Consider the following 13,426-nt stretch of genomic DNA (forward strand, 5'->3'; position numbering starts at 1 on the left):
TGGAATTATCATGCAAACAACAATACACCCACCCACCCACCATCATCATTAAATCTAGCATGTCAAAGCAATTGAGTAGACTTACAAGTGACACAGGAGCAGTGCTCGAAACAACTAGTTTCTGTTTGAGAAGAGATATTTTCTCCTGCAAATCAGTATTCAACTTCATATTTTCCTGTAGTTTCTTCTCCATTTCTTCCACGTCTGTCGATCTGTTATCATCTTTAGCTTTCTGTGTGGGTAAGAAATCAAAATGTAATATCACATATATAAAAACAAAATTACTCATTAAAAGAGCCACATATTTATTGAAAATAAGATATCAAGATTTCGGTACAAAAATTGGGCACATTTTGGGATCAAAAGCTGTATAAAAATGGTATTTCGGTGTTAAAATAGTGAATAAAATCTGAAATTTCTTTTAAAAACTACACTTATTACACAAAATATTCCCTTCTAATAGTACATTCATGTAATTATCTGATAAGTTCATTTTTTTGTAAAGAAGTCTATTGTTGCTTCTCAAATATTTATAGCAGAATTCATCAATTTTCCGGGATTTGCATAACTCGCAGGATAATTTAGACTTCAGTAAGTGTAGTATATAAATAAACTAAATTTCGTGATTAAGAGTTTAATTCGCATTTTGCAATTCATTTCCAATCATTTTGTGACAAAATATGGTAGGAAAATGCACCTCAAAACCAGGAAAAATGAATTATTACAATGTGTTACTTCACATTTCATGTTTGTCAAAAACGAAATATGTATGCCTCTAAGCATGAACTACTTATAATACTAGTCCATCCATATCTGCAAGGTTAAAAAAATAATTGAGCTGATATAAATGTATCCGTATCGATTGGAGCTTATTTACTCATGCTGGCAGATTCTTTAGTAGTGCCTTGGTCTTTCTCAAGATCCACGAAAATGCCACTTTCGAGCAGTCTAATTATCCCAGAAATTATGCAAAAATTTAAGTTCCTTTTATTTTGTTACAGTTTTGAGAAAATTGATTTTGTGATTACGTACCATGCATTTTAATATTCTGCTGTAATTCTTGAATAAAGCAAACAGTGGAACCTCAATTTTATGTTTTAGGGGACCAATGAGAAAAAAAAAAATGATTTGCAGGACAACGTAAAATCTCTGTTCCACTGTGATTGGAGTGGAATGCTTACACACAATCAATGTTTTGAACTTGTAAATACCGTATTTACTCATGCATAATGCACACTTTTTTCCAAAATTTGTGCCCCCAAAAACTGTGGTGCGTATTATGCACGGAATAATTCAGACAGCCAACATGAAACCGAACAGGGTCATTCCATGATTTTGGGACGGAACCCTATCATGTTATGTATCGTTGTTTATGGAACCCTATCATGTTATATCGTTGTAAAGTAATCCTGCAGTTTATGAATATGGAAACAGTATTCCATACACGATAACGACACTAATGTGAAATGCGGTTGAAATAAGTTAATCAAAAAATGAAGAAACGTTCTGATTTTTATCGTACTTTGGATGAAAGAAAACCTAAGGGAAAAGATAATAAAAATTAAAATGTATTACTGGCCAAATAATATGACATACATGGAGTGTGTAAATTCCTTAATGGAAGAAATCTTGTGCTGCTAACTGCTATTGGAAGGTCCTGAATGTGCCTCATATAAATGTTACATTAGTCACAGAAAGAAAAAGTATATATTTTGAAAAAGAAGGAATGAGCAATTGAATAGGTATGACGTCATTCACTCTTGATCAGCATAGCAACAGATTTACAACCTACAACTAAGAAAGCCATTTCTTGAGACTGGATTGTACTGTGCATTATATAAGAGATATAATTTTTTGTCACGTTTAGCCATTCAAAACCAGAGTGCACATTATACATGCACGTGCACTATACACGCGTAAATACGGTATTACAATTTTTCGTTTGTGTTTGTGGGAATCAATACAGGTCAGCATCAGTTCAAAGTGGTATCAACTCAGACCTAAAAATAATTTCTGCTTACTGAGCATCTCTGGGTAAATCATGAATAATAATGATCTAAAAGAGCAAGGACAAAAGATTAAGAAGCATTATGCCTATCTTCATAACACAATATGCTACCTGCTCTACCATGGAGGATGGTGTATACTAGAGTGCTGCATCGAGGCTTTTTTGCTCGATTGTCTAATAGTTCGCACAGATGACACTAGATGGCTTGCAGAATTTACTGTTTCTTCGCTCGAGCGAACAACGCTCGAATAGGAAAACTATCGGTATACGATGTACAACAGTAATTTGTCTGTAGTAGTGGACCTTCAAATATGCTTCGTGAAATTGAAACTCAGTGAACATAGTCATCATCTCCATGTTAAATTGTAATTTAGTCTATCTTACCAATACATAGCAATATACGAAAATGAATAGATGATTATGGGCTGAAACTGCCAGCATTAATTTTACACATATTTGTACGATTATTGTCACATTGAAATGATATTTGATATTCTATATATTCAAGCGAATCACGCTCGAGCGTGGGAGATTCGATCGAGTTTGAGCGAGCGAAAGTGGTTCAATGCAGTACTCTAGTGTATACCATAATGCAATACCACAGAGAAGTCTTCAAATTTACAAGATGTTATATGGTGGCACAACATGGCTTCTTTTCCTAGCGTCAATCAGGTACAAAGTGTACAGAGTGGTACAAAAATTGTGGAAGCCTAATGTATAGAGGCATGCATATTTAGTTTTTGACGAAAACGCGAAATGTGAAATAACACATTGTAATGTTAATTTTTCAAGTTTCTGAAAGGTGTAAGGTGCATTTTCCTACCCTGTTTTGTCACGAAATGAACTGCAAAATGCAAAATAAACTCAAACACGAAATTTACCGTTTATATACAGACGCGACACTTTCTGAAGTCTGAAGTATCCTGTGAGTTATGCAATTCATGGAAAATTGATAAATTCTGGTCTAATATTTGAGAAGCAAAAATTGACCCCTTTATACAGGAATAAACTAAATATTCTGGTAATGATTTAATGTGCTATTAGAAGGAATATGTTTATTTTGTGTAGTAAGTGCAGTTTTTAAATCAAATTTGGGATTATATCCACATTTTTAAAATCAAAATTTTATTTTATATACCACTTTTTTCACCGCCATAACAGCGAAATTTCATTTTATTTACCAAAAATATGTTTCTCAACTAATATATTGATTGTTTATAGGATAAAAACTGCAATAATATTTATTTGGCAGTGTAAATATTGACAAAGTTTTCATTTAATGTACGAAGACAACATATAGTAATGGGTTCTCATTAATGGCAATCAACTTTGAAGTAAACTGTATAACTGGCAAATAACTGAGAATTATTCATTTCTTTCCTTATGTAAATTACATGCTATACATACATGGCACATTATTTTAAATATTGATTCAAGTACCAATCCTGCAAATATAAACAGACCTAATGTATCACTTTTGCAATTAGCATGACATTAATATTTTATGTTTCTGCTATGATATTGCCTGAAAACCTCTAACCTTTTTTCCGGACTGCTATAGATACATTGGTAATAACTCAGCCTGGTTCTATTTTCTTTACACTGGTTACTTTCAAAATATTTATTGACAAGGCTCACCTGTAATTCCTGTTCGAGCTGTTGGATATATTTGGCATATCTTTTAAGAAGTGCTGCATTGGACAACACCTCATTCACATGAGGGTCGATCTTGACAACTTTGGCTCTTGAGGCAAAACTGAAATCATGAATAAATATTAATTCACATATGTTCAACCACATAAGTCCACTTTATGCACAGTAAGGCTAATCGAAAGTGGGATCCGAATATGCCTCCACAGAGGATTGAACCTGGGACCACTTTATTACAAGTCAACGTCACCGGGTAGGCAAATGAATAAATTAATTTACAGTGGAACTTCAGTTACTGAATATATATCTTTTAGACAACTGGGTGAAGAACTAGTAAAGTAAAGTGAAAAGCATAACATTTTACTTCATTTGACACTGCAAAGGTAAAATTTAAGTTTACTGCATTGACACTGATGTCGCTAATAGTAGCAAGTCTACAAGCATGTCACATATTTATTGCCATATATCTTTCATATATATATAGCAATTCTCACATGAAATAAAAATTTCTCGCCTTACCCTAAAGTTGAGTGGGTCTGCTCAACAGATGCTGGGGTCACAGTGCAGATGACTGATGTGTATGAATTTCCTCCTAACGATGATTGCAAAATCCTGGTCAATTTGCTATCACGAAAATTAACGAATTGCCTGGAAAATAAGATAACAAAAATCACAAGCTAAGCTTTGAATAAGAACAGGAACAATGCAGTGGAACCCTGATCTTCCATTCTCACATTATACCTTTTCCCACTTAATATGTTCAGCAGTCCAGGTCCCAACAAAAGACCATGTTAAACCATAGGACGTTCACCTCGATCTTACATTTGCCACTATTCAAGTTTCCCACTTTGTAAGTTTCTCAAGCTCTGCCAATGTCATGAAATTTGCCATAAGGCTGTTCCATTGGCCACGTGACTTCTCAACCCCCCCCTTTTTCCTTGCTATTGCAGGAGTTTCATGCACCATACGACCTTGAACTTCCGGTGGCTAGGTTTTTAATGCAAGAAGAGGGCATGAAGAGGCATGGTCGCTGCACAAGTTGCATTTGTCACCTCCCTTGGACAGGAAAAAGTAGGACAGACACTTCCCATCAAAATGAAATTGCCAATTCTTCTGCCTCACAATCTGAGTACAAGCTCCCTCTTGCCAAACTCATGGTTGCTAAATGCCGCTTTCCCTAGGGTTTGAACATAATGTGACTGAGGTGTCTCTTGTCACCTCCCCTCCAAAAAAAAACAAGAAAAATTGACAACAGGTCTCTACCAAAATTCACTTTGCTACCCACGCTTTTTACAAATCCTTTCTAGTTGATCGGGAGAGCGTGAAACTTGCTTGCAAAAACCTTTCCAGTCATCTCATCTGCCACGTTGGCTATGATGGAAAAATTAAGAATGAGATTGTCAACGTTAGTTATCAGGTAATAGATAAGAACTGCACTTTTCCTTTTAATGGAAAGTCTTCCCGAAATAAGACTGCATCTAGTCTATATTTCACTGACAATTATTTTTAATATGAAGCTTTTCCACGAGTAATATACACTATCTGATCAAAAGTATCCAGACACGTATCTAACTTTGAAACTGATTTCTAGATGCTACTATGACCTGACTAACAGGTATACAAGGAGCATGATTGATCAAATACAACTTTATGACCTACAGCTAAGAAAGACTTTTCTTGCTGATTTAAAAGATGCGATTTTTTCTTGTATTTTCCTAGGGTACACATTATACAAATGTAAATACAGTATAGTGTATACGTACACTATTACACAATTGTAATATGATCCACTTAAATCAAACACCATGTATTACATGCAAGCCTGTCTCTTCCTGTGGCAACACACTAAATGAAAATGAGAGTTCTCACTAGCACTACTAATTCAATTGTGTATCAACAACAAAATGTAGAACTACATACAGGAACTGGAACTAGCTTGAATGCTTATTACTTATAAACCAAACTTACCCATGTTCTTCACTAAGTTGAGAAATCACGACTCCCAGAGTGAGTAAAGATCTATTGATGGCACAGCCTTCCTTCAACCTCTCTCCAGATGTACCAGCTTGGCTTGCCCTTTCTGATCCTGCCAAATCAACTAAGTTGAGATGAGAGACTTGGACTGCTCCATCTGCATCCTCCTCCCTCCCCCTACTCTCGATGATCTGTGCAAGGAAGAAATCATACAAATTACCTTAATCAACATTCTGGATTGGACTAATTCATATGCAGGCAGTACATACATATATTGGCAAACAGAAATTATGAGCAAAGAAAGCACACCAGCAAGATTCGTGATGGTTTACATAGCAAAATTTCTAACATTTCATGATGTTCTTGATATGGCGGCACATTTATGTTCCTCGATTAATTTTTCTGCATTGGTGGGAGTTGACAACACAGCATGGGAGATCAAAATTTTCTTTTACAGCTTAAATTTGGTCCAAGTTCTCAGACAACCTGACAGTATTACCATCTAGATTTTCTAAATTGTAGCAATTTGACACACATTTAGTTTTACACGAAAAGTGGTGAGAATCTCCACCAGCTCATAAAGAAGTATGTATATCAATCATTTCATAAATTTTCAACAAATTCTGTAGATGATCCATGGTTTTCAATTGCATAGTCAGAGAGATCCATTCAGGTCTGGGACTACAGAATTGCCCAAGTTTTAGCTAAGAGTAAGAGACCTAATGAAGTCCCACACAGTGGCCATGTCGTCTGAGGAGTCGTGCAGGTCCAAGTCTCCTGAGGGAAGCGTTAACAACTTTTCTCCTGAGCTTTTGGCCTGTGTGGGGGACCGGTGGCTACCCATCGTCGTGAGGAAATTGGGGAGCTACATATAACTTAACCCGGTCACAGAGAACTACGACTGGGTGTTAGTCATGCTGAGCATACGTCACCCGTTAACTTCTCCAGGTGGAGAGTGAGGTCGGCAGTATATAGGTAGGCCCTGACCCACACAGGTTAAGAGATCTAATGAAGGACAACAATGGTTACTCAGTTTTGGAAAAGCAAGAAACCTTCCTTTGATGATTCCTTGCAATATGAGAGGAAAAGCTACACGATACACTCACCCGATTGCTCTCCTTACATTGTATTGCTATACGAATTGACAGAACAGTGTAAGGCAAAAATAAAAAAAACATTGTACTGCTTATTCCAAGTTCACTTTATGCTCAGATAGTTGTAATTGGTTTATTGATTTGGTTTATTTTATTTCCCATTTCTGCCATGATTGGCTAATTGCAAAGATGAAGATGAGTGATGTGACAAAATTGATGAAGCACATCCATGCCCAGGGCAGGATTCGAACCTGGGACACCTAGCATTGTAGCACAGTATGCAAACCACCCCACCATGGAGGCAAGAGTTTTAATTTGGAATAGACACAGTTTAAGTGTGATTTGAACCAATGTGCCACAAGGAAAAAAAACATGCAAACAGGAAAGCATAATAATATACTGAAAGGAGGTTTGCACTAAATTATCAAAGTACTTTTTTTCCTATAATTTTGGTGTCCACTCCCAGCATCCTCTCAGGATCTTCTACTATGCATGGCAATCTTCTGTCGGTATAAGTAATAGAGGTACTTTCTTTCAGTACATGTATTAATTTTGCAACCATGTATTTTATTCCCTGAAACATGAGTACAAAGGCATACTTACAATACGGAATATTGTATGGGATCGTGAACTTCTCTCATTCATGTTCGTTTCCCCATACACCCGGTTGCGTTCTCCTGTGCTGATATGGTTCAATACCTGCAAAATAGAAAATGAAGAGTGTCAGCTTTAATTGAAATGGATGTTAAGAAATAGCAGCACCATGTACTTTCTCTGAATGTACAAATATCTGAGTGTTCTAAAATATTCCAAAGTTCACACATAGTTAATGTGGCAACATGGCTCTTGAGTAGCAGCAGAGAGTAACTGACTTTATTATACATAAAACACGGCAGTGAAAGATTCACGTCCTTACTTTTAACACGAACTCAAAAACTAGATTCTAACATATTAATAGAGAAACAAGTGGACAATCTAATTACAGTAAAACCTCATCAATATGAAATTGGATAATACAAAGCACTCTTTAATTTGAAGTAAATCATATTCCCCAGATAAGATAGGATTTCTTATGTAGTTTGGTACAGATAAATCTAAATATGGATAATTTTTAATTTGAAGTTGTTTAAAAGACCCTTTGGCAAAACTGATTTCACTAAAGTTGAAGCAGACACTTTGAGAAGCTAAGATGAAAAGAAAACTGTGGAGAGAGCTTCTATGTTACTTTAAATTGGCCTTGACTTGTTGGCTTGTCCTAAAAGTTTTCCAAAAACTTGGAGGAAGCAGCCTTAAAGACTGGCTAAACTCTCATTATTTGTTAATATAAATGGAACGCCAAGTACTTTCATTGTTGAAAGCACCACTTGAGTTTTCATTCATTTGGTTTATTTTACTTCACTTTTCTGCTACTTTTGACTAATCACGAAGATGAAGAGTGATGATATGATGAAATTGACGACATCTGATTGAGTTTAAGAATCAATACCCAGAGTATTAAAGCAGGAAGCGAACAAGGGGGCCAAAAGATGGTAAGGCGATTCAAAAACCAAACCAGGCAGTCACAAATTATGTTTTCTTCCTTTGCATCCCAATGAAACTACACAAGAGTCAAGTGATAAAAGGATAAACAAGTGAGCAAAGGGGGGTAATTCCCACACTATTCAAAAAATACAATTTAAGCAACAAGCAAGTAGGCATACAAGTAAAGGTTGTGAAGAGGAGGCAGTAAGCAAATCAATAATGCTTTCCCCTTTTTCACACACACAACTTATAGCTTAGATGCACGCGAGTGAGACAATCATTCACTTGGTTCAGTTTTCATTTTTTTATTTATTTATTCAATGAAGTGACACATGCACCATAACCACAAGCAACATTCTGGGTTAACAAGATGGGGCCTGCATTCCTCTCTCTGTTTTGCACACAGTGTGGTACTAGATACTTAATAATCTAATCATGCAAACTACAACAGTCACCAACTACTTGGTCAAAACGTAGGAATTCGTGATTGCTTTTTCAAGAACGAACAAATTCATTAAGTAACAAGACGCAAGTTTATTCAAGCGTACCATTTAACATACAACCGCTCATAACAAAACAATTCATGTATATCGACGATCTAACAATCGAAGAATATCAATTTCCATTTTTAACACACACACAACTTGCACGCAATCTTGTTTAAATACAGTTCTTTTGCCACATCTTATTAGATGGACTAAATTTATTTACAACATCCAGCCATATTATTAATGTACATTTAAAGCTAGTTCTGACTGTACCACAATTTGACTAGAATATTTCGTAATACAATACTTAAGCATGGCTTGAGATTTTTACTTCATGTTAAGTTTTTCACGTCAATTATGCTACTAGGGAAGGAAGAGAAACTACTAACTTTATTATCGAGTGCGGCACTGTTTAATTTGTCCTCACATTCGGTGCAAACAGATCGCAAGTAGTGTGTTTACTTTTTCAGAGTGGATTACAATGCAAGTTGAGGAAGAGTTTGAACTGATCCCTGCAAAGGGGGAGGAATATGAAGTTCACTGAAGCAAAGAATACGTGACTTTTTTTACGATGTGTCTTAGAGAGCCGAACCAGAATGAAATTTACAGCCCCGAATTTTTTGTTTTGTTTTGTGCCAGGGAAAGGTTGTGTTCTCTCCCAAGAGAATCTTCTCTTACCAGTTAATCCTGTAACGGACAATGTTCTAGTGAACGCACATAAAATCCAATATTCATTCTTTCCGATTATCTCTTGCTCGCGCTAGTGTGACTACTGTCAAGATTCTTCAGAGTTTCACTTCTTGCAATAAACGAGATTGTTTTCCTTTCCGTAGGTTTCCGTGCAAACGGGTTTTTTATGAACTAAAATTGTAAGAATTTCGTGGAAGAGCAACAACTTTGCACAATTAAAAGAAAATACCGTTTTTTATAAGATTTTTTGCCACAACATGCATCCCGTGCATAACTAGTTGTATAATTAGACAGGATAAATGGTGTTAACCGTCTCCTTGGAATCTTTGTGTCTGCGTTAAGCTCCGTGTTCTCATTTTGTGTAACATTTTTTACACTTTCTTTAAAATGTACAATATTATTATATAGTACATATAAAGCTTATTTTCTGAGCTACCACCAAGTATAAAACATCCTTTGTGGGGCTAATTTATACTCTACTTTATTTACACCTGAAAACAGGCACCATCTTGAAAAGTTTGGATAACTCGAAGTCGTTTAATACGAAGTTGACATTTTTTGGTCCCTTGAACTTCGTATTAACGAGGTTTTCCTGTAATTAACTGAACTGTCCACATCTACAATCAAAGTAATGTAAATGTGAAAAATGTATTTAAAAAAATGCATTTTTGACATTCGTGACGAAGTGGTTATCACAATGCGTTAGAATGTAAGCCCCCCCCCCCCCCCCAGTTCGAATTTTGCCTGTCTCTCTCTTCATCGTTGCGAGTAGCCAATAATGGAAGAAAAGCAACACTAAATAATGAAAAGAAAAAATGACATTAGAATAAGCGAGACTGAAATAGTACTGATATAATTGCTGAAAATGATGCAAAAAAAGAAAATCTTTCGGAAATAGTGTTATCCTAATCCAGGAGAAGACTTAATATAATGGAGCACAAAAATAGAATTGTGACTCTCGTAAAATTCTTACCGAATGAATGAATGCCTCCGAGATTCCAAAATAATGACTTCATTTTGAAATAAATAGTATAAATAATATAATTTACGTGCCATTAGTTAATGAGATTAGTCGTCACATAGCAGAATCCACTATGTTGACGGAAATTAGAGAACGGTAATCATTTACGGTTGGAAACACTCACCTTCCACAAAAGCACAACTTCCTAACATCTTCATTAATTTTCATGCACAAGCTTCACTTGTATTTTGTCAGCAATGTGTACAGCATATGAACCCTATCTGATGAAGCGTATTACTTTCAAATTAATGTAATTAGCGAGAAGCGATATCAAAAGTTTCGAGGTGGACAGGAAAATATGCAATCTTATGGATAAATTACTCGAATAGCTTGGTTTCTTCACCGTGGCTTATGGCCATGTCGGTTAAAGACCAGCTTTAAGCTGAAATCCTAGGTTCAAGTCCACGTGTCTCCAAAATATTTTTTTCTAACCAAATGGGTGCTACATAATGTATTTTATTCTCGTCACACACCAATTGCAGCCTCAAACTTTGTTATTGTTTGTGTGCCAATAAGAAAAGATGTATTGAAAGTATTACTCTTTCAGAGAACGTGACTTACTAGAGACTACTTGAGATGTTTTAGTTGCTGCTAAGCCTCTATATTTACAACAAGTGCTAAAATTGAAAATTGTTGTGTGATAAAACACACCGTTAATATTCTCAAGAAATTCCCACTGAAATTAAATGAGTAAGTTGTGAGGAACATCAGCAGATGTATTTTATGTTCAGTCGCTCACGTGTCACTCTCCTCTCCCTACATAGATATTTACAAGTGACCCACGCGATGAATGCTCGCATGTTAAGAGTAATTTTCAGATGGGAAAGGAAAAAACCTGGTCCAAATTGTAAAGTCAAGACGTGGACAGTTCAGTTAATATTTACGCTGCAATCTTTCCGTTAGAGCTTTTCTTTCAGTCTGAGAGACACAAAATTCCCTGCTTGTGGTTAGAATGATTCATAGTAAGCAACACTGCTGGTTTCTGAACACTTACTTAGGCTGTTCTGCCCGACCCGAAGCTGGACTTCGGCTCAAACTAGTGCGCCACTTTCTGTGAACAGAAGGGTTCAAGAATGAGAAGATGGAAGACATAGGGCAGAGAGACAATCTTAGATATTGCTGCCAGTGCCTCCCTCCTTATTAATGTTAGGAAAGGAACTAATGACACTCAAAATTGTTATTCTTTTCAACATCCAGCCTCCGCTTAAATTACAATAATATTTAACAAGAATCACACATACCTCCTCCGGTGAGCTTATGACACCTTCTGTGAGACCTTTCACAGCAACCACACCCTGCTCGACCTCTTGCAACTTTAGGTCCTTTGAATGCTTCACAAGAAGATCTCTTATCCGTTCGTTGTAAATCTCCATATAGGACACACTACAAAAACAGAAAAAAATATGTAGAATAAACTAGATTCAAGTTACTAATTAAATTACTTTTATATTGCAGTATATCTTATTCTGTTTCTGGTTAAAACACATCAGAACATGCATTAAAATAGTGGTATTAGAAATCTCAAAAAATACACACACAAGAACTAACATCATCCTCATTTGTACAAAAAAATTGAAAAAAATAATATACTTCACACCTACTCTCCGAGCAATGAAAGTTCTGAGCTATCAGAGAGCATGTCACTTTTGTAGGTAGTGAAAACATTGATTGGGACCTTGATTTTTCGCAAATGCAACAACATCGAAAAATGTTAATTGTTGTAAAAAGAAGTTTGTTAAAAATGCAATGCATGTGCATTGGGTTGTTCTCAACACATTTTCCATGCAACACAGTAAAATAATGCAAATTGTTGCTTCTTTTGCAAATTTCTACATATTTCATATTTAAACGAAAATACCAAATACCATACCATACCATTTATTGAATAATGTTAAGCTTAAAAATTAAAATGTAACGTTCTTACATGTGTATAATGTGCACATTTTCCAAAATTTTATCCCCCCCAAAAAATATGGCACATGTTACAACTTCCAAAGCTAAATGAAACCATGGGTAAATCAGAGGTAAGGCGTCTGGTCATCGGGAGATCGGCGATGAAAAAGCAAAATAATAAAAATATTGCTTTTTAAATATTTTAGGGAAGAAAAAATAAATCAGAATATTAGCATGCGAAATTAGTCAAGTAACATTATTAAACAGCTAGAAATATGCAAGAGATTCGCTAAGTTTAGCACATCGAAAAGAGAGCCCAGTTCTACACCCCCTCCCTCCGTGCCCAACCATCCCGCTGAGTTTCCTTTGGGTGCAATGGTGTAAGGCAGGCCAGCTCATCGCAGCAGGTCTGCGAATCCAAGGTCCTTCGACAGCTTTTCCCCCACTTTTGAAGGTCTGGTCATGAGAGACCCTTTTTTTTCCAGCCTCCTTGTTTACAAACATGGCAGGGTTTCTGTGACATCAAGATGAAACTTCTCAGAATGTCCAGCACTGTAAAGCATGCAACGCTCTTGTTTTTTAAGAGAAAAAAAACATTGAAGAGCATCGCAACGCAACTTACACAGAATAGGTGATGAAAGTAATGGTGCATAGAAAAAAATACAAGTAAACACAAGCATAAATTTCCCCACTGTTAGTGCTAGAAAGAACTGAAAAAAAAAAAAGCAGTTCTGTATATATTCTATTTTCTTCATAGTAATTCTTTTAATTTTTTTGGATCCTGCGGTTCATATATAGATTTTTTGGGGGGAAAAATGTTCTTAGTTTACAAAACACGAAGTACTTCCTGCTGTTTTGTGTTTACTATTCTTACAAATGACAAGAGTGATCAAGATTTCTGTTCTCGACGTGATAGACATACTTACTCAAAGAGAACATTTTCCCTAACGTATCTTATTTTCACACCAGGGATGGCCAAAAATGTCAGGATTCCGGAAAACCTAAAAATCTCTATTCAAAAATTCTACTACCCAGGATCTCGGAAGCAATCCGAATTTCGGAAAGAGAAGTTTAACAATTTTCCGTT

The 13,426-nt window shown here is 35.9% G+C and overlaps 1 protein-coding gene across 1 annotated transcript in view; it reads right to left on the reverse strand.

The window, feature by feature from the left end:
• LOC146004128 (uncharacterized) overlaps positions 1–13,426 on the reverse strand; it is a 102,053-nt gene that overhangs the window by 78,444 nt on the left and 10,183 nt on the right. The window contains exons 4-9 of the mRNA XM_083142794.1: positions 11,688–11,829; positions 7,330–7,425; positions 5,627–5,823; positions 4,178–4,306; positions 3,647–3,764; positions 86–232 (exon numbers count right to left, since the gene is read on the reverse strand). Of these exons, the coding sequence (XP_082998920.1) occupies positions 86–232; positions 3,647–3,764; positions 4,178–4,306; positions 5,627–5,823; positions 7,330–7,425; positions 11,688–11,829 (829 nt within the window). The remainder of the gene's footprint in view (positions 1–85; positions 233–3,646; positions 3,765–4,177; positions 4,307–5,626; positions 5,824–7,329; positions 7,426–11,687; positions 11,830–13,426) is intronic.

The sequence above is a fragment of the Lepisma saccharinum genome, chromosome 21 (genome assembly GCF_977018435.1).
Source record: "Lepisma saccharinum chromosome 21, izLepSacc3.1, whole genome shotgun sequence".
In the NCBI taxonomy this organism is placed as follows: Eukaryota; Metazoa; Arthropoda; class Insecta; order Zygentoma; family Lepismatidae; genus Lepisma; species Lepisma saccharinum.